Source organism: Elephas maximus, chromosome 3, assembly GCF_024166365.1.
Source record: "Elephas maximus indicus isolate mEleMax1 chromosome 3, mEleMax1 primary haplotype, whole genome shotgun sequence".
NCBI classification, from domain to species: domain Eukaryota; kingdom Metazoa; phylum Chordata; class Mammalia; order Proboscidea; family Elephantidae; genus Elephas; species Elephas maximus.
Genome location: NC_064821.1, coordinates 190,003,638 through 190,031,631, shown reverse-complemented (window position 1 = coordinate 190,031,631; position 27,994 = coordinate 190,003,638). Strand labels below are relative to the sequence as shown.

The following is a 27,994-nucleotide window of genomic DNA, read 5'->3' as shown; positions in this document are numbered from 1 at the left end:
TGCTGCCCCTCCAAAACTGCCAGTACACTTGCACTGAGGCCATGCTTCCTGGGCTTTTCTCAGTCAATGACTGAGTGTGGCAATGATCCTAAGGCAGGGCTATTGTGAAAGATGTGGAATTCCTCACTGGACAGCTTTGGGTTGTGGACTCACAATAGGCTTGGCTAAGCCTTTCTTGGAACTGTACTGGAGGCTGAGACCCTTTCTACCCAATCCTCCTTCCTCCAACTTTTCTTCACAGGTGTCAAATCTGTATTCCAGTCTGAAGGACCTCCCTGCCTTCTCTTGCACCCTACCTGTTGATATTTTGACTAGTACTACATTCAATCTGTAAATCAAATTTGAAGAGAACTGTCTTTTTTATAAGATAGAATCTTTAATGAGTACAGTATATTTATTTATCTAGGTCCTCTCTAACTTCCCTAAATAAAATCTGTAGTTTTTAATATAGAGGTCTTGCATGTATTTCATTGGATTTGTACCTATATATTTACTGTGTTGGTATGATATTTAAAAATTACACTAAAAAATAAAAATAGTGGTATTTTACAATTACATTTCTCTATTTGTTGATTATTTAGAGAAATACAATTTATGTGTATTGATCTTGTATTCTGTGTCCTTGCTGAATTTAGTTATCAATTCTGATAATTTGTCTGTAGATTCTTTTAGATTTCCTTGTAATCAGATCGCCTGAAAATAATGTCGGTTGTATTTTTTGCTTTCCAATAATTACACTTTAATTTTTCATCGTATTTCACTTTAAGACTCCTTCCCCCCCACCCCGTATAAAATGGAATAAATCTGCTGATAACATGCATTCTCAAATCATGCTTGATCTCAGAGGGAAAGATTTGTTTGCTATAGGTTCTTTGTTGGTGCTTTGGATCAGATTAAAACAGTGTCTTTTTTTTATAGTTTGTGTCTTAGTTATCTAGTGCTGCTGCAACAGAAATACCACAAGTGGTGGGTTTTAACAAAGAGATATTTATTTTCTCACAGTCTAGAAGTCTAGAAGCCCAAATTCAGTGCTTCAGGTCCAGAGGAAGGCTTTCTCTCTCTGTTGGCTCTGGAGGAAGGTCCCTCTCCTCAATCTTCTCCTGGTTTCCTTGCAGAGGCCCCGGGACGAAAGGACTCGCTCTGCTTTCTCGGTGGTATGAGGTCCCCCAACTCTGCTTTCTTCCCTTTCCTTTTAACTCTTGTAAGATAAGAGGTGATGCAGGCCACACCCCAGGGAAACTCCCTTTACACTGGATCAGGTATGTGACCTGAGCAAGGGTGTTACATCTCACCCTAATCCTCTTTAACTACAGGCAGAGATTTACATAGGTAATCACATAATGGAGAACAATCACACAATACTGGAAATCATGGCCTAACCAAGTTGACATGTATTTTTGGGGGGCCACAACTGAATCCATGACTACAAAGGATTTGTTTACATGATCAGATGCTGAATTTTTTTCAAATGCGTATTTTGTATCTATTGAGATAATCTTTTTTTTTCTTTTACTTCATTCTGTTCATGTGGTGAATTACTTTGATTTAAAGATATTAAACTAACTTTGAATTACTGGAATAAACTCCACTTAGTCGTGATGAGTTACCTTTTCTGTATATCGGCGGACTCCATTTTTTTAAGAGTTGCAGCTATGCTCATTAGAGAGATTATCTATTGTCTGTAATTTTCCATCAGATCAACTTCAGTGAGAGGGAGCTGATGCTTTTGAGTCCGTACATAGCCATTTCTGCCTTGGTAAAAGAAAAAAAAAAAAAAACGAAACCCCAAAACAAAAAACCAAACTCATTGCCATCTAGTCGATTCTGACTCATAGCAACCATGTAGAACAGAGTAGGACTGCTCCATATGGTTTCCAAGGAGTGGCTGGTGGATTTGAACCGCCGACCTTTGGGTTATCAGCCGAGCTCTTAACCATTGCACCACCAGGGCTCCATGTACCCTGCTAACCACTACTTATCATGTCCCCCTAGATGGTTGAATTTTCCCTCCTTCCCTCTGCCTTTCAGGAATTCCATCATTCACACTGACATTAAGAAGCCCAGTTCCATAGTAGCATTCTTCACTATTATTCCCATTTTGCAGTGGATAGCTCCCATTTTTTTAGCTCCCATTGAACTTGTCAAACATGCTGTTGTCTCTCTCGAGAGTATTTCTTGTGGTCTTATGAGGGGAGTGTCCTCTGGCTCTCCTAAGGAACACGGTCAGGTGATGGGCTCCCAGTTATTGCCTGGTAAATTCATTCTAACCGAGCCTTCCAAGTCATTCTTCAATACTGTGCCCAGGAAGTTCTGACAACTCTACCTCATTTTTGAAGGTCATCACTGCATTGTAGGCAAACAGCAAGGATTCATTCTAGCAAAGTGTTTGGACTAGCTCCAGATGTCCTTGCCTAAATATTGAATCCCAGGTCATAGACTAGTGACCCCATGTGAGTGAAATCTCTTTTATTCAACCCTTTATCTCACCTGCCTTGTCTAACACTGTCAAGATCCTCATATGCTCCATTTCTTCCTGCTGGTTCTTGGTAATCAGGTTCTGAAATTCCTTTGGCATGCAGACTATTTTTTTTTAACCGTAGCAGGAGTTGTACTTCAGATTGTGTTTAGGCCTGCCTCTGGTTTTTGGCTTGCAGCAATGAGGTGTAGTAAGATATATTTCCGGGGGAACAAGTGTCTGGGAGGCACCGGCTTTAGATGAGGTCACTGCCTGGTTTTCAGGGAAAGGAAGGCAGTTCTCTTCTGGCAACAAGAAAGGCTCAGAGTAATTTGGGGGATCTATCATCCAAATACCCAAACCATGGTATTTTCAATCGCATCATAAACGTGTGAAAGCTGGACAATGAATAACAAAGACTGAAGAAGAATTGACATCTTTGAATTGTGGTGTCGGCGAAGAATATTGAACATACCATGGACTGGCAAAAGAATGAATAAACCTGTCTTGGAAGAAGTACAGTCAGAATGCTCCTTAGAAGCAAGGATGGCGAGACTGGGTCTTACATACTTTGGCCATGTTGTCAGGAGGGATCAGTTCCTGGAGGACATTATGCTTGGCAGAGTACAGGGTCAGCGGAAAAGAAGACACCCAATGAGGTGGATTGACACAGTGGCTGCAACAATGAGCTCAAACATAACAAGGATCCTATGGATGGCTCAGGACTGGGTGGTTTTTCGTTTTGTTGTGCATACAGTCGCTAGGAGTCAGAACCAACTCGATGGCACCTAACAATAACAGAATCATCATCCAAATGCTCCCATCCCAGCTCTCAGATTTCTAATCTTCCCTAATCAGGCCTCTGACCTTGGTATAGAGGTCAAACACTTTGCATTTTGTCTCCTTTACAGCTCTGTCACCATTATAATCAGGTACTGGGCCTCAGTTTTGTGCAGTGTGCCCTGCAGTTTTAGGAGATTAAAGTCTCCTTAAATGTTACCATAGAGGTGCTTGTCTTTTGCTGCATGCCTATTATTGTCTTTTATTAAACCCTCGATTGTGTAAAAAGAAGCCTCCCCATGCTACTGTCTTTATAAGCATCATCACCTCCATACGGAGTAACTGTTGTAGCACTTGAACTCCCAGTGTGTGTGTGCGTGTGTGTGTATGTATCATTCCAGGGAAACAAGAGAGAAGAGAATAGAAGTAAGGAGGCAAGAAGGGAGAGCATAAATAGTGTGGTGCATTATTGAGCTGACCACTCCTTCTAAGAAGACAGGGCTGGGTGCTTGGTCACAGAGGATGTCTACAAAGAGGTCATATGGGGGCACTGCATCTTGAAACTCTCTGTCAGGGATGGGTATGGGGAGGAAAAGTGAGCAATTTATCTGCCAATTCCTTCCTTCTTAACTCTTCCCAGTTTGTGTCTGCCTCATCGGACTTTAACTCCCCCACACTTCTGCTTTGCAGAGGTGGTTACAAAGCCCCAACACACATGAGTGTTTGCAGTAGGTGGGCCCCCAGCAACAGTGCCCAGTCATCTGCTTTGTGGGCATGGGAGCTTTGGTGGTGCCATGGTGGTAGTCGTCGTAGAACCAGTTTTCTAAATTCTGGGTCACAACCCAGAAACTTCACCTTGGAAGCAACAGTCCTGCAGTGGGTCTCTAACTTCCTCTCCTCCAGTCCTCCAAAGAGTTATAAGTCCTTGAATCCCTTGATTAATTGTCTTTCTGCTTAAGGTATAGGCAGTGGTTTCTGTCTTCTGCACTAAACCCTGACAGTTGCCAATGGTGACTGCAGACTCCCAGGCTCTTAAATGCCCCTGGAGACATGGGACTGGATGAGGTAACCTCCCAGCTCTGTGGGTCCTTATGATGCAGAGGAGTGAAGAGAAGTCATAGAGTCTATAGGATGTGTCCTTCTTCCTCCGTGCAAAGCATTCCCATGAGAGTCTGTGTAATGCCCTTTGGCTCTGAGGCATTCCAGCCTGCTGTAGAAGAGCTGGAGTGGGAAGCAGGAGCTGGTGTTCAGGAGAGTCCCTGGGGGCACAGTGAGGAACAGCTGTGCTGAGTCACGCCAGTTTACCTTTCTCCTGTTCGCAGTTCTACTTTTTCCCCTCCTGGGGTGATCACAAGAAACCCTGGTGGCATAGTGGTTAAGTGCTGTGGCTGCTAACCAAAAGGTCCGCAGTTCGATTCTGCCAGGCACTCCTTGGAAACTCTATGGGGCAGTTCTGCTCAGTTCCATAGGGTCACTGTGAGTCGGAATAGACTGGATGGTACTGGGTTTGTTTTTTTTGGTTTTGGGGCAACCACTAAGAAAACCAGAGCTTTCTTAGATCTAGCCTGGTCATACCTGGCCACTGGGGTTGTTGCAGCTCCCACCACATACAGTATGATCGAGGCCATATCGAATACCTGGCTATTGCCTCTCTTGGAGGCTGAGAAGATCAGTGCAGTTGCAAGAGGACCCAACAGTGGTAGCTGGGGTTTGGGAATGGTGTGAGCCATCATTAGTACCATCCAGGCCAGGAAGAAAGGCATGCGGCCATGGTGTGAGGGACGGGCATGGCTGAGGGGAGCTGGGTTGACACATAACTTGTGTCTCGTACGGTGCACAAGTGACAACAGGATGTATTAACAAGAAACGCTTGGGTGAAAGAAAATAGAAACCAGAAAAATATAAAACACATTGGATATAACTTTCTTATTTTCATGCCAACTGAAATTCACACACGAAACAACAATACACATTAAGTAAACATGCAGACAAATAGATACATATTAAACATGATAAGTGTGTAGGGAGAGAGGGAATTGGGAATGGAGAAAAATTTAAAAAAAACCAAAAGGAGGAGCTTTCGTGTAGCAATATTGTTAATACGCCAGAAACCAAGGCTGATTATCACTCCATTGCTTCGCACTTGTGATTCAAAAAGAGCAAATGTCAATTAAAATACGCTGAAATCATATTGGTTATGATACAGCATTCAAAAAGCACAAAGAGCACAAAATTTTAATGTAAAATTCAATCATTTTTCCTCTTGTCCCCAGCTACTCAGTCCTTCTCCCCGTGGGGCAACGATTATAACTAATTTTTGCATGTCCTTAACTGATGGATTTAATAACCATAATGACTGGATTTAAGCAGTGATCAAGAGAGATCTGATGTCAGTGGGAGGGTGGGTGGAGATGAAGGCAGAGACCCAGACTGCAGCTGGTGGGGGTGGTGGGCCAGGCTGGTGAGAGGTCGTGCTTGGGGTAGTAGCAGAAAGGTGTAGGTACATTTTCAAGGAACGCCGTGGGAAATTTCTGGGTATGAGAAAAGTGCATGAGAGAAAGGAGTAAGTCCAGAAAGCTGGTAAGTTTCACTGAGGACTGAAAGAGGGACTGACTGTGGAATGTGAAGAGCTTGGGAATAAGCCCCATCCTAAAACAAAAACAAACACAAACCCGTTGCCATTAAGTCAATTGTGACTCATAGTAAGTAGGACTGCCCCACAGGGTTTCCATGGAGCATCTGGTGGATTTGAACTGCCCACCTTTTGGTTAGCAGCCATAGGTCTTAACTACTACACCACCAGGGTTTCCTAGGGATGGTATTAAGAGTCTCAAAACCAAAAACCAAACCCACTGCTGTCGAGTCGATTCCGACTCATAGCAACCCTATAGAACAGAGTAGAACTGCCCCATAGCGTTTCCAAGGAGCACCGGGCGGATTCGAACTGCCGACCCTTTGGTTAGCAGCCCTAGCACTGAAGCATTACGCTGCCAGGGTTTCCACTAAGAGTCCCAGGGTGGCTCAAATGGTTAAGTTCTTGGCCACTAACTGAAGGATTGGAGATTAGAACCTTCCCAGAGACATCTGGGAAGAAAAGCCTGGAGATCTTGTTCCGAACGGTCATAGCCATGAAACCCTACGGAGCAGTTCTACTCTGATGTACAAGGGCTTGCCAAGAGTCAGACTCAACTCGATGGCAACTGGTTTGTTTTTTCTGTGATGGTATTAGGAACATTTGTGGGGAACAGTCTGAATGGTCCAGGATCTCCTGTGGGGAATTTTAGGGGCAGGGTAAGAGGCAAAGAGTAAACTTCAGTGATTTAGCGCAACTGTTCCTCGGTGTGCCCCCAGGGACTCTCCTTCTGACGGCCAGCTCCTGCTTCCCACTCCAGCTCTTCTGTAGCAGGCAGGAAAATATTAGTTGCAAAGGTGTTGCACAGACTTTCAAGGGAATGCTTTGCATAGAGGAAGGAGGACAGATGCTAAAGACTCTATGACTCGTCTTCACTCCCTTCCTCCATAGGAAGCCAAGAGTCACAGGGCTGGGAGGTCACCTCGCTCAGTCCCACGTCTCCAGGTGCACTGAAGAGCTTGGGAGTCTGCAGTCACCCTTGGCAACAGTCAGGGTTTAGTGCAGAAGACAGAAATCACTCCCTATGTAATCAATTTTTATTGTGCTTTAAGTGAAAGGAAACCCTGGTGGTGTAGTGGTTAAGTGCTGTGGCTGCTAACCAAAAGGATGGCAGTTCCAATCCGCCAAGCACTCCTTGGAAACTCTACGGGGCAGTTCTACTCTGTCCTATAGGGTTGCTATGAGTTGGAATCGACTCTATGGCAGTGGGTTTTTAAGTGAAAGTTTGCAAATCAAGTCAGTCTCTCACACAAAAATTTGTATACACCTTGCTTTACATTCCTAATTGCCCTCTCCCTAATGAGACAGCACACTCCTTCCTTCTACTCTCTCTCCTTGTGTCCATTTGGCCACCTTCTGGCCTCCTCTGGCCTCTTATCTCTCCTCCAGACAGGAGATGCCAGCATTGTCTCAAGTGTCTACTTGATTCAAGAAGCTCATTCTTTACCAGTATCATTTTCTATCCCACAGTCCAGTCCAATCCCTGTCTGAAGAGTTGGCTTTGGGAAGGGGTCCGGTCTTGGGCTAAAAAAAGGTCTGTGGACGATGACCTTTCGGATCCTTCTAATCTCAGTCTGACCATTAAGTCTGGTCTTTTTAAGAGAATTTGGGGTCTGCATCCCACTGCTCTCCTGCTCCCTCAGGGGTTCTCTGTTGTGTTTCTTGTCAGGGCAGTCATTGGTTGTGGATGGGCACCATCTAGTTTTTCTGGTCTCAGGCTAAATGTATTCTCTGGTTTATGTGGTCATTCCTGTGTCTTGGGTTCATAATTACCTTGTGTCTTTGGTGTTCTTCATTCTTCCTTGTTGCAGGTGGGTTGAGACCACTTGATGCATCTTAGATGGCTGCTTACTAGCGTTTAAGTCCCCAGATGACACTCTTCAAAGTGGGAGGCAGAATGTTTTCATAATCGATTTTCTTATGGCAATTGACTTATATGTCCCCTGAAACCATGGTCCCAAACCCCCTCCCTGCTACACTGGGCTTTGAAGTGTTCAGTTTATTCAGGAAACTTCTTTGCTTTTGACTTAGCCTAGTTGTGTTGACCTCTCCTGTATTGTGTGTTGTCTTTCCCTTCACCTAAAATAAAGCTTATCTACTGTCTTAGTTTTCTTTTTTACCCACTGTCTAACTAGTGAAAACCTCTCTCCTCCTTCCCTCACTCCCCCCCTCTCGTAACCATCAAAGAATATTTTCTTCTGTGTTTAAACTATCTTCTCAGTTCTTATAATACTGGTCTTATACAATATTTATCCTTTTGCAACTGGCTAATTTCACTCAGCAGAATGTCTTCCAGGTTCCTCCATGTTATGAAATGTTTCATGGATTCATCATTGTTCTTTACTGATATGTAGTATTCCATTGTGTGAAGAGACCACAATTTATTCATGCATTCCTCAGTTGATGGACACCTTGGTTGCTTCCATCCTTTTGGTATTGCAAACAGTGCTGCAATGAATATGGGTGTGCATATATCCGCTCGTGTAAAGTCTCTTATTTCTCTAGGATATATTCCAAGGAGTGGAATTGCTGGATCGTGGGGTAGTTGTATTTCTAGCTGTTTAAGGAGGTCCCAAATTGATTTCCAAACTGGTTGTTGCATTTGACATTCCCACCAGCAGTGTATAAGTGTTCCAATCTCTCCACAGCCTCTCCATAATTTATTGTGTTGTGTTTTTTGGATTAATGCCACCCTTGTTGGAGTGAGATGGAATCTCATTGTAGTTTTGATCTTCACTTTAGAGTGGCTAATGATCATGATCATTTTGAAGGCTTTCTTTAGTGAAGTGTCTGTTCATATCTTTTGCCCATTTATTAATTGGGTTATTTGTCCTCTTGTAGTTGAGTTTTTGCAGTATCATGTAGACTTTAGAGATCAGGCGCTGATCAGAAATGTCATAGCTAAAAACTTCTTCCCAGTCTTTGGTAGGCTTTTTACCCTTTTGGTGAAGTCTTTGAATGAACATAGGTGTTTGATTTTTAGGAGCTCCCAGTTTCTAGGTATTCTCCTGCATTGTTTTTAAGTTTTGTGTACTGTTTATGCCATGTATTAGAGCTCCTAGGTTTGTACCTATCTTTTCTTCCCTGATCTTTAGTGTTTTAGATTTTATATTTTGGTCTTTGGTCCATTTTGAGTCCTTTTTTGTGCATGGTGTGAGGTATGGTTCTTGTTTCATTTTTTTGCAGGTAGATATCCATTTATGCCAGTATCACTTGCTAAAAAGACTGCCTTTTCCCTAATCAGCTGATTTTGGGCCTTGGTCAAGTATCAGCTGCTCATATGTGGGCCAATTTATGTCTGGATTCTCAATTCTGTTCCATTGGTCTATATATCTGTTGTTGTACCAGTACCAGGCTGTTTTGACTATTGTGGCAGTACACCAGGTTCTAAAATCAGGTAGATTTTTACTTATCCAGGACCTCTTTCCCTTCCCTATGAAGTTGGTGATTTGTTTCTCTGTTTCATTAAAAAATGTCTTTGGAATTTGGATCAGAATTGCATTGTATCTATAGATGGCTTTCAGTAGCATAGACATTTTTACAATGTTAAGTCTTTCCATCCATGAGCAGAGTATGTTTTTCCTCTTATGTAGGTTTTTTTTTAGTTTCTTGCCGTAGAGACTTGTAGTTTTCTTCATTAGGTCTTTTACATCTCTGGTAAGATTTATTCCTAAGTATTTTTTCTTCTTGGGGGCTACTATAAATTGTGTTGATTTGGTGATTTCCTCCTCAATGTTCTTTTTGTTGGTGTAGAGGAATCCAACTGATTTTTGTGTGTTTATCTTGTATGGTGATACTCTGCTGAACTCTTCTATTAGTTTCAGTAGCTTCCTTGAGGATTCTTTAGGGTTTTCTGTGTATAAGATCATGTTATCTGCAAATAGAGATACTTTTACTTCTTCCTTACCAATCTGGATGACCTTTATTTCTTTTCCTAGCTTAATTTCTGTCTTGAACTGCAGTACAATGTTTAATAATAGTGGTGATAAAGGGCAAACTTGTCTGGTTCCCGTTCTCAAGGTGAATGCTTTAGAATCTCTCCATTTAGGATGTTGTTTTCTGTTGGCTTTGTAAAAGCGCTCTTTATTATGTTGAGGAATTTTCCTTCTATTTCTATTTTGCCGAGGGTTTTTATCATGAATGCATTTTGAACTTTGTCAAATGCCTTTTCGGCATCAATTGATAAAATCATGTGGTTCTTTTGTGTTATTTATATGAGGAATTACATAAATTGTTTTTCTAATGTTGGAACATCTCTGCATACCTGATATGAATCCCACTTGATTATGGTGAATTATTTTTTTGATATGTTGTTGAATTCTATTGGTTAGAATTTTGTGAGGATTTTTGCATGTAAGTTCATGAGGGATATAGGTCTGTAATTTTCTTTTTTGTGGTCTTTACCTGGTTTTGGTATCAGGGATATGCTGGCTTCCTAGAATGAGTTTTTAAGTATCCATCCTTTTCTATGCTCTAAAATGCCTTTAGTAGTAGTGATGTGAATTCTTCCCTGAAAGTTTGGTAGAAATCTGCAGTGAAGCCATCAGGGCCAGGGTTTTTTTTTGTTTTGAGTTTTTAAATTTCTCCTTTTTGTTATGGGTCTATTTAGTTGTTCTACCTCTGTTTCTGTTAGTTCAGGTAGGTAGTGTGTTTCTGGGAATTCATCCATTTCTTCTAGGTTTTCAAATTTGTTGGAGTATAATTTTTCTTAGTAATTTGATATCATTCTTTTAATCTCAGTTCGGTCTGCTGTGATATTGCCCATCTCATTTCTTATTCAGGTTATTTGGTTCATCTCTTGTTTTTCTTTCATCAGTCTGGCCAATGGTTTGTCAGTGTTGTCAATGTTTTCAAAGAACCAGCTTTTGGTCTTGTTACCTCTTTCAATTTTTTACCTGTTCACAAATTCATTTAATTCTTCTCTAGCTTTTATTATTTGCTTTCTTCTTCTGCCTGAGGGTTCACTCCCTATATTTTAAGCAGAAACACAACTAATGAAGAGTTACAAGGGCTTATAACTCTTTGGAGGGCTGGAGGAGCGGAAGTTAGAGAGCCACTACAGAACTGTTGCTTGTGAGGTGAACCTTTTAGGCTGAGACCTAGAATTTAGAAAACTAGTTCTAGGGCTACCACCATGGCACCACCATAGCTCCCATGACTGGACAAAGCAGATGACTGGACAGTGTCACTGAGGGTACAGCTTCTGTGAACACTTACCTGTGTTGGAGCTGGCTTTGCAGCTGCCTCGGCTGCACCTTTCAAATCTCTCTGGAGATTCTCACCCTAATCATATCTGGGCCCTGGATGCAAAAGAACCTCAAAAATGTGACTTTCCACTTTCAATCTCCAAATAGGAGAGATTGAGAGAGTGACTACTGTACTGACCACACAGCTGAATTTGGATCTCGGCAGTGGTTCCTGGCATACCCCAGGGGTCCCCACGGGGCTGTGTGGTGAGATGATACTGAAGTGTCTCACTGACCATCTTTGGCTGAGTGTCAGTCCTTCCTCTGTCAGTAATCGCAGTCTCCTTCTGGGGATTCTTGTGAGGATCTGGCAAGACGATGTCAGTGAAGATGTTTTTTAAAACATAGTGAGCTTCCCTGACAGAAAAGGTTTTGTTCCTGGGGCAATGGTGCCCACAGACAGCCCTTGCAGAGAGGCTCATGGCCTGAAAGTTGTGACAACCAGGGCTTTGTGAATCACAGAGGCCCCACTCACTGCCACCGTGGCCCTGATACCCACAGTTTTCTGGATGGAGGTACCTGTGGTATGCTTCTGTGCAGGGTCATCTGTCCTGGAGTGTGGGCCCCTGCAGGTCAGGTAATATTGTGACCCCTTGCCCAGTGCAGACAGTAACACCATCAGATGCTCAGCAATGTGACAGTATGATTAGGAGAGGCCTTTGACGTCTGAGAGATCTGGGTTTGAATTCTGACTTTGTCATATTCTATCTGAGTAACCTTGAGAAACCCAGCCTTGGTCCCAATTTGCTTATCTGTAAGAAGGGAAAATACCTACCTCACAGTGGTAGAGACACTTATGTGAACTCACAGGGCTCTCATGGGAGTCTGAGGCAACGTACATAAAACGGTAACCCACTGCCTGGCTCATTCCAGTAGCTGGAAAAGGAGGCAGTTAGCACTAGCCATTGATAGAATGTTGTGGAATGACTGAATGAAGAAACAGGTGTTTCTTTCCTCCCAGATCCCTAGATTCCATCATCCTTGAGCTATGGCAATGTACTCAACTCTGTCCACACCTCTCTTGCATGGGGCCTCCTCCCACTGGCCAGGAGCCTGGGCTGGGCAGAATTGTGGTGATGTGGCCTGATAGCGATAGGCACCGGAGACCCAGCATATCTAGAAGGAAGTTTTGAGGATAGCTTCTTCTGTGTGTCTCCCCACCCAAAGTGGTGCAATGTTTGGAGAAACTAATGAAGACTGCCACAGGGCACCCAGCCTCTGGAAGATCCCAGGCTGAGCTGTATAAAGGGCCTGCTTTGTGCCTAGACGCACAATCTCACTAATTCTCTCCTCTGTGATTATCCTCAGATCCTGTAAGTCTGTACCTGTCTCTGTTCTTTCCTAGGAGTCATGCCTGGTGCCCACTTGGTCTGTTGCCTGCAGCTGTGGGGGAATACTAACCTGGCCTGGGAGTCAGTATGCGTGGGTTCTGCAACTAATAGAGTGGGACCTTGTAGTTGTCCTGACAAATCCAATATCCCTTCTCCACCGGTCTCAGTGGGGGGCTGGCTTGGCTAGATGATCTTGTTATTCGTCTTTTCTCAGTATTAGATGCTTTTCTGAGAACTGTCAGGTAAAAAATATGTTCCTCCTATAGCCCTTGGGTTTTGTTATTCCCTGGTTTCAGTGTGCTGTTTGGGCACAAGGTCTTCCAAAAGAACTTCTGGGAAGGTCTTGGAGGGTGGAGGGGTAACAGTCGGTGGTGGTCATCACCAAGGTACATTGGTGCGGAATTGAACTTGGTCCTCCTGTTTGGAAGGTGGGAGATCTACTGCTGTGTCAGATAGCCAAAAACCCAGGATTCTAGACCTGATTGCTCAGGCTGGTGGTCCTTGGTGATTTCCTAGGTGGAAGTGGGGAGAGTGGGGTAGACCAAAGGCTATGCTTGGTGGGAAAGTCTTGCCTTGGGATTTCATGTTTCTCTTTGTGATCTCGCTTCCAACTGGATGAGCCAGGAGAAGTTGCATACCCAGCGCCAGCAGTTCAGCCTCTACTCCTCACTTACACAGCCTTGATCTCCACCATTCCGCTCCCACTCATCCCAGACTCCCCCAGGAATGGTCTCAAGACCCAAGACTTTGTTCCACTCTCCCCTCCCTGGCACCAATTTACCTCACCATTTGAGAAAGACAAGTTCCTTTTGTTCTGTCTTAGCTCAGCCCTCACTCACTCCTTGGCTTTGTCCTTCAAACTCTCTTCCACCCAGTTCATTCTCATTGATTTCTTTTCTGTAGACTCTTGTCTTGGACTAAAAGGCAAGATGAGCAACATTGCAGCTGAGAAAGTCAAGATATGCCACACTCCAGCTGAGAATGTGGTCCTGAGCTTGGTTGAACTATTTCATCGATACACCGGGTATGATGATAAGATCAACAGGGAAAACCTGCTGAAGCTACTGAAGGAGAACTTCCCCAACTTCCTCAATGACTGTGTGAGTGGGGGTCTGCCTTGTCTGGGGCGGGAAGAGGCTGTGTATGTGTGTACAGGGAGGGGATACGGTGGATGGACGGGATCCATGGGCTTTGGCATGTCTGAGGACCCCACTGCTAAGTGGATACACTGTTTATGATTGGCTGATCTGGAGTCTGGCCCTTCCCTGGATAACTCTCCACACCTCTACTCTCCTCATTTTACCTCTACATTTAACCCGAGGCAGGGCCAGTCCCATGTGGAGGCAGGATGGAAGATTCTAGGAGCTCAGGACAAAGAGTCATGCTCTTTTTTCTCCTGGGTACCTGTCCTGCAACTGGGGCTCCGTGCTGTGTGTATCTGGACAAATCACCCACAATCCGATCCTTAGTTTTCTCATCTACAAAAGGAGATAAAAGAACTTAATTTCCTGTGTTGGTGTTGTTGAAATGAAATGACTTATGTGAAAATGCTTTGAAAAGGAGAAAAAGTGGTGGACATATTAGAGGCTCAAGAAAGTGTTATGATTTCAAAACCAGTGAATAGACTAAAGCATGTGCCCTCCCACTGGTCACTGAGAGTCCCCCCAAGGGTCTGGTTGCCTTGGGTTAAAAGGTTGCCTCCTAAAGGCTCTTCTTCACATTTTCCTGAGAAAAGGTGTTATTGTTAGGTGCTTTTCAGCATCATAGCAACATGCAAGCCTCCACTGGCAGGTGAGTGGTGGCTGTGCACCAAGGTACATTGGCGGGGAATTGAACTCGAGTGTTGTGTTTGGAAGGTGGGAATTCTACCACTGAACTAGCACTGCCCGTGGAAGGAGAGGTAACACGGTGGGAATCATGAACCCAAAGACACGGCCACCATCTTTCATATGGGCAAAGCACATTCATAGTCCTAATTTCATCTAACTGTTAGAAGGAATCATTAGCACAGATTGAGACTAAGGAACAGAATAAATGGGGCCAAACCGATAGGCTTTGATGGGAAAGAATTTAAGTGTGAAGAGCATTAGAGAATGAGGAGAGTAACTGGCTGGGCTGTAATGGTCCCGTGGGGGAAGAATGAAGACAGTGCACCTGAAGGGGAGGTGGTGGATGAGCCTGAGTCCCCTTGTCATTTATCAGTGTACTCCCCGTGCAAGTTCCAATTTTTGACCAGAAATCTCCAGTGATGAGTCAGGGCTTGACTTTGCTTGACCCCATCTCTCCATCTCCATAACCTCCCCTGAGCAACCACACCTTTGGTTCAGCCCTAGGTGTTGTCTCTTCTTCTGTCTCTATTCTCCTCTTCTCCCTGGATAATGTTCTTACGTTTGTTGTATGTTTTTTTACCCCACAGGAAAGAAGGGGCAAAGATTACTTATGCAATGTCTTTGAGAAAAAAGACAAGAATAAGGATAAGAAGATTGACTTTTCCGAGTTTCTCTCTGTAGTGGGAGACATAGCCACTGACTACCACAAACAGAGCCATGGTGCGCCGCCCTGTTCTGGGAGATGCCAGTGATCCCTGGCCAGTCCAGCCTAGAGGCCTGCAGAGACCCCCAAAACAATAAATATCTCCTTGCACCTGATACTTGCATTACTCCTTCCTTCTCTTTTGGTGGTATTAGTGGACAAATGGACAAATACTGACTCTCGGCTTTGTAGACTCTCCACAAGGGGGATCAACCCAGCTGACATTTAGCGCAGCGAGGCCTTTCTGGTCTCATCCCAGGCCCACTTCTGCTCCTCAGGCCCCAATATAGCCCAACTGCTGGTATCACAGGAGGGCCCTGTTAGTATGGCACATGCTCTTTTTTCTCCTGGGATAGAGCTGGGATCCTGGGATGTCTCTTTGTCTCCCAAGTGGTGCTTGTCTGTGCGTAAGTGTATAGGGGGTGGGGTATCTTAGGTGTGGCACTGAGATATCCATCACTCACCTGGCTGTTTAGGAAAGAACAGGGAGGAGGAGCAGATGCTTTATTTCCTAGCCCTTCACTGTAGTTGCTTCTAAGGGCCATAGAGGAGTTGGATCTCTCCTCTGAGGTCAAAACTACCTCCTCGACCAAAGTCATTCCTTTCTGTGACCCTGAGGGCCAGTGGGCATTTTCTCTATGGGTCATTGTCATGAATGGGGAGAGACAGCAGGGTCCTGAGAACCAGCTCTGCCTTCAGAATTCCCTGGATATGATTTTTTGGGGCTTGTATGACACCTGCAGAACGTGTGTGTGTGTTTGTGTGTGTTTATGCATGTGTGTGTATGAATGAGAGGGAGCTTCTGCTCTGAGGTGTCTCTCCTCACTGCAGTGTGAGACATGTGCACTGTGGAGACAGAAGTGAAGATCTGAAGAGCTTGTTGTCCAGTGAGGAAGTCCCAGAGGAAGCAGGTGAAAGAATAGGGCTGGTTAAGGTCCACAGTAGTTATGTGTTCCCTATGGGTGCTGGAGGAGTCTTCTTTCAGTGTGATACTTGAAAAATAAACTAACATTTTGGCCAGATAAAGTGGAGAGGGAGAAACAAACTCCCAGTGTGGGATCCTCTACATGGGGTTACACACTGCTGGGCACTTAGGACTCAGAAACCAACATGGCACAGGGGCTGCCTTCCCATCTCTGGCTCTCTGGAGGACACCAATCTCCTTGTGGCTTCTTCCATGGGAAGGCAGGGGGCTGCTCATTCTCGAGTTACTCAAGCCTGAAAGAGACAGGAGGCAGGAGGGGTCAGTAATCACTTCCATCCCCAGTGTCACTTCCAGGACATGTCCCCTAAACCTCCTCCTTGAGGTTCACTCCATCTCGTTCCTTCACTCCTATCTGCTTGCGCACAGTTGCCTATTAACCTACTGATCACACCCATCTTTCAACCTGACCTGCTGTTTCCTTCTCTATCCCACCCACGGGATATGCTTGGGAGAAGATAATAATCATATACTAATTAACTAACTAACAAGTCCCTCCTCACCAATTTCTCCTCTTTACTTGGGGTCCCCTTCCACTCTGGGCTTTGTCAGAAGTTGGCTGTACTCCTTTCTGATATTCTCCTTTCCACCTACCTCTGCTTAGCCTTGCTGCTCCTTCTCTCCCTTGCTTTCATTTCCCCTACTTTTCAAACTAATCAGAACCTTGGATCTCTAAGCCTCTTCTTTTTCTTTCTCTCTCTCTTCCTGTCAACCTTGGCTGGTGTCACCTCCTTCCTTCAGCCTACCCGCCATGATCCACCACCGCGACTCAACTTGGCTTTTATCTTTTCTTTATCCACACCTGTCTTGCAACATCCCAGTCTGGAATCATTCTCAACTTTTGCCTCCTCTCTTCTGATACCCAGGGTGCTGATCCGTGATGATTATTTTTGTGCCATGGCCCTGAAGTTGGTCTTCTGCCTGCCTCCTTGACCACATTTTTCTCTGAACTCCTCCTAACAGTTATGCTCTGGATATAGATCGAAGTACTTGCAAATCCCCACAACACACCATGCTATTTCCTGCTATCATTACATTTGCCTGTCTCTGTTTCCTCTACCTGAAAATTCTTTCTTAGTCTTGCCTGCCTTGGAACATCTTGTCTTAATTCTGGGATTAAGTGCCATCTTTTCTGTAGTGATTGTACTCAGAGGTGACCCCAAGGATGTGATAAGTTCCCCTTTTCTGTCTCTATTTTATGTTATGCTGATTTTTGTTTCTAGCATCCACGACACCTACTTCATTTATCTGATCTCTTGTATAATATGAGTTTGCAGAAGGCAGAGACTGTTTGCACCCCTGAATCCTCAACACTTAGCAGTATACCTGGCAGAGAGAAGGTGTTTATAAATATTTGTTGACACAAAACTCCTCTGAAAATTGATTGAATTGAACCCCCAAGTTCTTCTGCCCTAGTGATAATGGCAGACTGCAAAGTGGCTCTGGCACCTGTCAGAATATTTATAAACCCTAGTAGGTCAGAACCCTGCTTTAGGGTAATCAAGAGTCCAAAGAGCTGTTGGGGTCATCCATAGAATCATGAAAATGAATTCTTGCAAAGGTAGGCATTGGAACCTGGATGGTGTCTTAGGCTGGGTTCTCTAGAGAAGTAAACCTGTTGCTGTTGAGTTGATTCCAAGTCATAGTGGCCCTATAGGATGGAGTAGAGCTGCCCCATAGAATTTCCAAGGAACGGCTGGTGGATTTGACCTGCCGGCCTTTTGGTTAGCTGCCGTAGCTTTTAACCACGGTGCTTCCAAGGAGAGAGAGAGAGTCAAAAAGAGAGACAGATTTATCTCAAGGAAATGGCTCACACCACTGTAGAAGGGTGGCAATTCCCCAGCTTGTGGGTCAGGTGTCAGGTTGGAGATTTCTCCTGGCTCACGTGGCAGCAGGGGCTGATGAATTCAAGATTGGCAAGTCAGATGGCAGGCTGCTTGCTCATAGACTGTGGAAGTTGATGAATCCAAGATCGGAGGTAAAACAACAGGCTGCTGGCTCACGGCCTGGAGAGGCCTACAACCCCAAGACTGGCAGTCAATACGGCAGTCCGCTGGCTCAAGTCCCAAGAACCAGGGTTCGATGATGATGAGTGGGATGCAGGTTCAGAAGTGAGCAAAAACCAGAGAGTTTTGCCAGAATGTCCATATATATTGGATGCAGGCTACATCCTTGGGGAAATCCCCTTACAACAGGTTGGCTGATCATATCAGATCACATCATGGAAGTGATTATATCACACAAAAAAAGATAAATGCATGATTACATAACTGCCAAATAATATCGTTACATAACTGCGAAAACTACATCATTACATGATCGCCAAACTACATCATTAGATAACTGCCAAATCACTGAGAATCATGGCCCAGCCAAGTTGAAAAACAGCCTTACCAATCACAGTCCACCCCCTGTCAACTTGGCACCTGTATACATCTCCTTAAATCATACACAATCTCTGAATAAAGACAATTACAGAGTCATACTTGCACCCAACATAACTAACATGCATAGAATAAAAAAACAGTTTACATCTTATAATTTATAAATGAAGAAAAGAAAAATATTTGAATCACAAATACAAAGAAGGAATGTCCATAACAATTACAATCCTTGTTTCTGCAACTGGGTATGTGGTTGTAACTGGTATTTAGAACTACCTTCTTCCACCACCCATTTTGCATTCCCTTTACCCTCAGCAAGCACTTTAGCTGGTTGTGGTTCTTTGCTTGGTGGGGTGATGCAACCTTCATTCCTGAAGGGTCTGGGCCATTAGTAGTCATGTCCGAATTGGGCTGCCGTAGTTTTCCATTGACGGTAATCACAGATGCTCGTAGTACTTAGAGATGTCCTAAGCGATCTCGTGTATCCCAGACATACTCTTCATTACTTCCATTATGTAATATGAATCTTATTTGCACATGGTAATCAGGGTCAATCACAGCAGCCAGTGTGGTAACTCTCTTATTTGTCTCTTGATCCAGAAACATGAGGAGTGGCCAGGAGGCATTCTTAACTTCCAGTTCAATGGAATCAGTGCTGTGTCTTATGGTGGGTGCATTCCTCCCTTTGGAACTAAGATCGCTAGACCCACAAGGCACAGGGTTGAGGGGACGGTAAACCAAAATTTTATGAGTGGGTCGCTAGGCGTTACAGTGAGTGGTGCCATTCCCATTTCCACCCCTTGATTCCAGGACCCATGAATCCTGGCTATGCGAGAAACAAAATCATATATTGGACTCTGGTTTAGAGTATATACACCTTTCTGGAGAACATTGCCCCAGCTCTGCAAGGTATTGCCACCTAGCTGGTGCTTTAATTGTCTTTAGAAGACCATTCCATTATTCTATTAAGCCAGCTGCTTCAGAATGATGGAGAACATGGTAATACCAGTGAATTCCATGAGAGTGGGCCCATTGTTGCACTTCATTTGCTGTGAAGTGAATCCATTGATATGAGATGATGCTGTGTGATACCATGATGGTGGAAAAAGCATTCTGTAGGCCCAAGGGTGGTAGTTTTGGCAGAAACATGGCATTCAGGGAAGGCAAATCCATATCCAGATTAAGTGTCTATTCTAGTAAGAAGAAAATGCTGTCCTTTCCATGATGGAAGCAGTCGAATGTAGTCAACGTGCTACCAGGTCACCTTGAGGAATGTTGCCATATCAGGGACTCAATGTTGGTCTCTGCTGCTGGCAGATTGGGCACTCAGCGGTGGCTGTAGCTAAGTCAGCCTTGGTCAGTGGATATATATGTTGCTAAGCCCAAGGATAACCTTCATCTCTGCCACCAAGGCCCCTATATTCATCAGCCCACTGGGCAATGACCCAAGTGGCTTAGAAAGAGGATGACTTGTTTCCATGGAATGTGTCTTCCTATCCACTTGATTGTTAAAATACTCTTCTGCCAAGGGCACCCTTTGGTGAACATTCACATCAAAAACAAATATATTTACTTCTTTGGTCCATTTGGAGAGGTTTATCCACATACTTCTTCCCTGTACCTCCTTATCTCCTACTTTCCAATCAAGTTCCTCCCAAGTTCCTGACTGATGAGCCAAACCACTGGCCACAGTTTGTGAATCAGTACAGAATCGCACATCTGGCTATTTCTCCTCCCAAATAAAATGAAGTGCCTGGTGCACTGCTTGAAATTCTGCCCATTGGGAGAATTGTCCTTCACCACTGACCTTCAGGAAGAAAGGGCCTATAGTGCTGTCACTGTCCGCTTTTGAGTGGTGCCTGCATACTGTGCAGAACCATCTATAAACCAGGCATGATTGTTCTGTTCCTCAGTCACATGATGGTAAAAAAGTCCCCATGAGGGCATAGTTGCATACTGGGAGAGGGTAGGTAACGTGACAGGAGTTGAGACCCTAGGCATTTGGGCCACTTCCTCATTCAACTTACTTGTACCTTTGAGCTCTGCTTGGGCCCAGTCTCATATATAACACTTCCGTTTAATGACGGAGTGCTGCTGTGCATGTCTGACTTAATGGTTCTGTCAGTCAGACAACACCCAGTTCCTGATGGGCACTTCAGGCCACATGGTCACTTGGTGGTCTATGGCTAAGCACGGTTAAGCGTTCAGTTTCTACTAAGGCTCAGTAACAAGCCAAAAGCTGTTTCTGAAAAGGAGAGCAGTTATCTTCAGAGGATGACAGGGTTTTGCTCCAAAATCCTAAGGGTTTACACTGTGATTCACCAATAGTGGCTTGCCAAAGACTCCAAACAACATATCTATCTGGCAGTGACATTTCAAATACCATTGGATCCACTGGATTATATGGCCCAAGTGGCAGAGCAGCTTGCAGAGCACCCTGAAGCTGTTGAAGATCCTTCTGTTGTCCTGGGCCCCAATTCAAACTAGCAGTTTTCAAGTCACTTGATACATAGGCCAGAGTAACACACCCAAATGAGGGATATGTTGCCTTCAAAATGCAAAGAGATTCACAAGTCGTTGTGCATCCTTTTTAGTTGTGGGGGGTGCCAGATGCAAGAACTTATTTCCACTTTAGAAGAAATGTCTCGACATGCCCCACACCACAAGACCCCAAGATATTTCATTGAGGTGGAAGGGGCCTAAATTTTTGTTGAATTAATTCCCACCTTCTAGCACTCAAGTGTTTTACCTATAAGTCCAGAGTCATTGACACTGCTTCTTTACTAGGTCCAATCAGCATAATGTCATCAATTTAATGGAACAGTGTGACATCTTGTGGAAAATAAAGGTGATCAAGTTCCCTGCAGATTCAGTTATGGCATAGGGCTGGGGAGTTGATATACCTCTGATTTCTAGGACAGTGAAGATGTACTGCTGGCCTTACTAGCTGAAGTCAAACTGCTTCTGGTGTGCACTCATCAACCAGAATTGAGAAAAATGCATTGGCCAGATCACTAACTGCATACAAGGTACCACGAGATGTATTCATTTGCTCAAGCAATGAAACCACATCTGGAACAGCAGCTGCAATTATGGTCACAACCTGGTTAAATTTATGATGATGCACTCTTCTTTCCAAGATCCATCTATTTTTTGCACAGGCCAAATAGGTTAGTTGAATAGGATATTGGTAAGAATCACCACCTGTGCATCCTTGAAGTCCTTGATAGTGGCAGTAATGTCTGCAATCCCTCCATGAATATGGTACTGCTTTTGGCTTCCTATTTTCTTAGGTAGGGGTAGTTCTAATGGCTTCCATTTGGCTTTTCCTACCACAATAGCCTTAGTCCACTTCAGGGATCCAATGTGGTGGTGCTGAGTGTTATTGAGTGTATCTTTTTCAGTTATGCATTTGGGATCTGGGGAAATCACTACAGAATGGATTTGGGGACCCAGTGTAATGTGAACCTGAGTTAAGACTCCAATAAGAACTAGATCTCCCTTTGCCCTCACTCTGACTGCTGGGCCACGGAGTCATTTTGGGTCTCCAGAAATTTGTGTCAGTTCAGAGCCACTCTCCGGTAATACCCAGAAATTCTGATTATTTCCTTTTCCCCAGTGAACATTCAGTGTCGTAAAAGGCTGTAGATCTCTTTGGAGAAGGCTGGCAGAAAGATTAACAGTATAGTTTTTGTTGATGCAGTGGGATCCTTCATCAAGGGACCTGGGCTCCTCTTCATCCACTGGATTTTGGGCCAGTAAACTCTGTCAAGTCTGGGAACTGATTGAGGGGCCGTGACTCTCTATTCTGGCAATTTGAGTTAGGCTGCTGTTCTTTTAACCTAGAATTCTTCTACTTGTACAGATCAAATAAATATTTAGTAGATTTCCCATCCATTTCACTCCTAGGGGCACCATGACTAAGTTCCAACTCCATAAGTCCATATGAGTCAGACTGTTCTGATTACTGCTTTGACTCCACTGGCCATTATGGTAACCAAGCCCACCTTGTCTTTGTTGATTGAGTGCTACCACTTGGCCTCTACCACGACAGGGTTCAAACGAGTTCATTTTGTTTAGGTGTCTTAATTCAGTTAGGAAAGTTCCCACTGTCAAATCTAAATTACGTAAAATAACAATCACAGCAGGCCTTAAGGGTGGTGGAGCTCCCTTTGCAAATGTGTTCCCCACTGCTCTGGTAAAGGTGTGCCCTCTGGGCACTCCATGGTTGGGTCTGTGTGCCCACTCTACCATTTCCCTAAGGCTTTGGACACCTTCTTCTATAGTATACCTAGGCGGTCTGGTGCGTCAACTTGATTTATTATAGGCCACCATGGAACCCATGCTTCAATGAACCATCCAAATAAGCTATCAGATTATTTTCTAACCTCTTGAGCTGAAACATTGAATGAAGAATCTGAGCTTAGTGGGCCCATAGCAATAATCTCAGACCGATCCAATTTTATGTTCCTTGTACTATTCTCCTTTAAAAGCCTTTCTCACACATATTGCCATTTCTGTTTGTACATATTAGAAAAGCCAAGGACTTATTTTGGAATGTAGACCTCTTCCTGGGTCACAATTTGTACTTCACCTTTTGGGACTCCCTGGGACTTACATCTAGTTATAGGTCTGAAAGCAAAAATGGGTGGTGGGGATGTGTTCTGAGAACTTTCAGCAATGTCCTGTAAGGCTTCTGTCTCAGGTTATGCCCTAAGCAATGAGTCAGATGAAGTGCCAGGGAATATCTTAGACAGAGGCTCTTCAGACACAGCTGGGTTAATCTCATCAGATGAGGGTGGAGAGGCTAATGATTTGACTGGAGCCTGTGACTTAGCAGACAAAGATGCAGTAATCTATTCAGATGGGAGTGAGAGGAATGGTTCTGCTGGCAGGAGTGATTCAACCGAATTTTGGGGCTCAGTATCCACAGCTTCCTGATTATCTACGGATATGTCCCCATCCCACGTTTAAGGATCCTATATCTTCCCTACCCATACCCTCACTTTAACTTCAGAAATCTTTAGAGGTTGGGAATTCAATTGGCGTTGTAATTCAGCCAATCTTATTAGATTCTGGGTTTGTTTTAGGCAATATCAGCTCATTTTCTCCAAGAATAAGGTTTTCTTTCAGGGCACAAGTGGCAACTTTAATGTCATTTGTGTGGTACTTGAGCTGTGACTCTGAAGATCTGAGCTCACCTCTTTCTTTTACCACTTTGTCTAGCAAAAGTATGACCAACAAACCAGCTTCCTTACACTTCTCATTCTGAGAAAATTGTAGAAAAGTATGAAACATACAATCATTTTGAGCTTTGTCTCTCACCAATACTTCATCTACGGGTGGTGGTATTTTGCATATTTCTATTGCCACCTTGTGCCATGGATCAGCAATGCCCTCTTTACTACTGGAAGCAGAGTCATCAACATCTTTAAGACTAAGCAGGCTTGAGAGCCAGTTTAGAAAACTCATCCTTTTAATTTTCTTTCCCTAGAACCACTCTTGGTATGAAATATCTTAGGCTGGGTTCCCTAGAGAAGCAAAACCATGAAGCAGGTATGTATCTCTCTATGTAAGTATATATCTATATCTCTATTTATTTACATAGAGAGAGAGAGAGAGATTTATGTCGAGGAAATGCCTCATGCAATTGTAGAGGCTGCAAGTCTTGGGTTAGCCATCAGGTGGAAGCTTCTTCTGTCTCATGTAGCTGCAAGGACTGACAAATCCAAGATGTGGATGTAAGACAGCAGGCTGCTGGCTTACAGGCTGTGGAGGCTGGTAAATCCCAAGATCAGCATGCAATGTGGTAGGCTGCTAATTCACGTGCCAAGACCCAGAAGTCAGATGATGATGAGTGGGATGCAAGGTCCAGAGTGAGCAAAAGCCAGAGGGCCTTGCCAAAATGTCCATATCCATTGGATGTAGGGCATATCCCTGAGGAAACTGGTCTTACAACTGATTGGCTGATCACATCAGATCCCATCATGAAGGTGATTACATTATATTACAAAATGGAAGATAACTACAGAATTACATCACTGCCAAATTACATCATTACATAACTGTCAAACGACTGAGAACCATGGCCCAGCCAAGTTGACACACAACCTTTAAATTCTCCTTTTTCTGCATGGACCCACAATTGTTTCAGTTCTGAGGAGCACGGCTGACATGAGGCTGGAGCGTAAGACAATTCACTGCCAGAGCAGGGCCTCTAGATTTTGAACCTCCCACTCTCTTACTAATCCTTCTAGCTTCAGTGCTGAGCTTCCCTCCACAAGCTGTGTTCACTTTATACCTTCTGCTCACACTGGCTTTAGGACTCAACAATCTGTATTAGTTTTTCTCTTTTTGTTTGTTTGTTTGTCTCCACCCTGAGATGTGAGCTTCTCAAAGCCAGGACCTTTGGAACTGGCATACAACTCATGTGTGTTGGTCTGTAAATATTCTGACGGGTGTCAGAGGCACTTGCAGTCTTCCCTATTCACTAGGGGAGGAGAGCTTGGGGTTAAATTGAGTTAATTTTCAGAGGAGTTATTGTCAAGTCCGTGGCTCAGCTGTGAACGAGGCAACTGGGACAGTGAACTCAGCCACATCCCTGAGCTCAAAATTTCAATTAGACAGTTCAACAAAAATTTCTTTTAAAAGGATCAGCATTTAGGTGGATGCTATGACGCAGAGGTTGAAGATGTCCTAAATGTGCAACTTTTCCAAACTGCTGTACCACTCCATCATCTCTAACATCAACTAATCCCTCTCCCTTCAGCACTCTGCCTCCCTTCTTTGGGTTCTGTAATTCACTGCAATGTCTCTATAAAAGAAATGGCTCATGAATTTGTAGAGGCTGGCAAGTCCCAAATCTGAGTCAGGTGGCAGCTTCTCCTGACACAAGTGGCTACTGGTGCTGATGAACCCCAACTGGCAGTTCAGACCACAGGCTGCTGGCTCACAAGGTTGCACAATCAGGTCAGTTGATAAGCTGCTGACCCATGGGGCTGTGGAGGTCTGTGAACCCATAATTGGTAGGTCAGACAGCAGGCCTGTGGCTCAAGTCCCAAGAACTGGAGGTCAATTGATCATGAACTAAATTTGGGATTCAGATGCAGAGAGAGAGAATCCTGCCATGTGATCTACACATATACCTTACATGCAGTCCACACTGCAGGGAAGGGCATAACTTGAGTAAAGGTGGGACTTGAGTCAAGCTCTCCTGCAAGGCTGCATTCCAAGGTACACCCTACACCAATTCTGCCTCATCAACATTAGAGCTCAGGACCCATGACCCAAAAAATGGAGGAGAAACATATAATACTGGGAATCGTGGCCTAGCCATGTGGGCACATAACTCTAACCATCATATGATCCATATATCTGATTTGCATAGTCCCACTCCATCATTGCATGTGAGTCACAAAGACCACAGCTAGAAGGGGCATATTAAGTAATTCATTATACCACACCTGGGTTTTAATTTTCAGGGAATTCTAAGGAATTCGATGGGAACCTAATGTTACTGTTTAGACTGGTGAGAAAAGGGCAATACAGAGTAGTGTTTAAGAGTCTGGGTTTTGGAATCAGACCCATTTTTTAGGGTGTTGTTTATGCCCTTGCTGCTGTATGAAGTCTTTCACTCAAAAGCAATTGGTAACTATTTCTGTTATTATTACTTTTTGTGTTGTTATGGTATTGGTTTGGAGATCATCTTGGATAGCTACCAATTCTCCCAAACTCAGGTCATAGTTGCTTTTCAGGGAGATGTTGCCACTCCAAGAAGAACTAAAGAATCCTGTGTTTACACGAGATGCCATTACCTCTTGCCCAGAGGCATAAGCATGACCTGTTGGGGAATGCTTTGTTTGAGGCACTGAATGCTCCTGCCTTTCTCCTACCACCCACTCTGCCTCCTGCTTCCCATCTCTGGCTCACAGCAGTAAACAATCCTTTGTAGGAGTCCTTTCTTCTTGCCTTGAGGCAGTGGGGCTTAGCGCTCTTTTGTGCTTAAGATGATCCTTCTTTTTGTACAACCATTTTCCTAGCCATTCCTCCTCTGTTGTTTACAAAGATATGCAAACAACAAAAGGCTTTTATTGAAGAATTTTCTTATTCTAATAAAAATAATCAGGAAATAATTGTTCGAGCTGAACAGAAGATTTCAAAGGGTGCTGGAAAAAATAATGTAAAGTATTATGCTGGCATGTGCACAGAGCTGGAGATAGCAAACCAAAGGGGAAGAACATGGTCAGGATTTCTTGAGTTGAAAGAACTGAAGAAAAATTCAAGTACTGAGTTGCAATACTCAAGGACTGTAGGGGGAATATACTAAAATGATACAGAAAGCATATGAAGAAGGTGGAAGGAATATACAGACTCTGTATACTAAAAAGAATTGGTCAGTGTTCACCCATTTCAGGAGGTCGCATATGATCAGGAACCCAGGCTAATGAAGGAAGAAGTCCAAGCTGCACTGAAGTGATTGGCCAAAAACAAGGCTCCAGGAACTGACCGAAGATCAATTGAGATGTTTCAACAAATGGACACAGTACTGCAACTGCTCACTCATCTATGCCAAGAAATCCGGACTTAAGCTACCTGGGCAATCAACTGGAAGATACCCATATTTATGCCTATTAGCAAGAGAGGTGATCCAACTGAATGTGGAAAGTATTGAACAACATCTTTAATATCACATGTAAGCAATATTTTGCTGGAGGTCATTGAAAAGTGGTTGCAGAGAAGTATATCAACAGGAAACTGCCAGAAATTCAAGCTGTGTTTAGAAGAGGACATGGAACCAGGGATATCATTGTTGATGTCATATGGGTCCTGGCTGAAAGCAGAGAATACCAGAAAGATGTTTACCTGTGTTTTATTGACTACACTAAGGCATTCGACTCTGTGGATCAGAACAAATTATGGATAACATTGCGGAGAATGGGAATTCAGGAAAATTTAATATTGGTTATGAGGAGTCTGTACATGGATCAAGAGGCAGTCGTTAGGACAGAACAAGGTGGTATGACATGGTTTAAAGTCAGGAAGGGTGTGCACCAGGGTTGTATCCTTTCAGCATGCCTGTTCAATCTGTATGCTGAGGAAATAATCAGAGAAGCTGGACTGTATGAAGATGAATGGTACATCAGGACTGGAGGATGGCATGGACTGGATTGTGTCTCTCCAAAATATCTCTCAACCTGGTTAGGTCATGATTCCCTTGTATGATTGTTACCATTGTCTACCATTTTATCTTCTGATGTGATTTCTCTCTGTGTTGTAAATCCTAACACTATGGTGTAATAAGATGGATTAGCTGCAGTTATGTTGATGAGGCCTACAAGATTAGGTAGTGTCTTAAACCAATCTCTTCTGAGATATAAAAGAGAGAAGGAAGCAGAGAGACGGGAAAGGCAAACCACCAAGAACGCAGCACTGGGAGCAGAGCACATCCTTTGGACCTTAGGTTCCTGCGCTGAGATGTTCCCACATCAGGGGAGGGCTGATGCATCACAAGGACCTTCTTTCAGAGCCAACAGAGAGAGAAAATACCTTCTCCTGGAGCTGGTGTCCTGAATTTGAACTTTTAGATTACTGGACTGTGAGAGAAGAAACTTCTCTTTGTTAAAGCCATCCAGATGTGGTATTTCTGTTATAG

General features: G+C 43.9%; 1 protein-coding gene across 1 annotated transcript; it reads left to right on the top strand.

The window, feature by feature from the left end:
• Positions 1–13,373: 13,373 nt before the first annotated feature.
• LOC126071465 (protein S100-A7-like) lies at positions 13,374–15,025 on the top strand. The gene is made up of 2 exons (XM_049875657.1): positions 13,374–13,544; positions 14,861–15,025. Exons 1-2 carry the CDS (start codon positions 13,374–13,376, stop codon positions 15,023–15,025), a joined length of 336 nt encoding a protein of 111 aa, XP_049731614.1.
• The last annotated feature ends 12,969 nt before the right edge of the window (positions 15,026–27,994 follow it).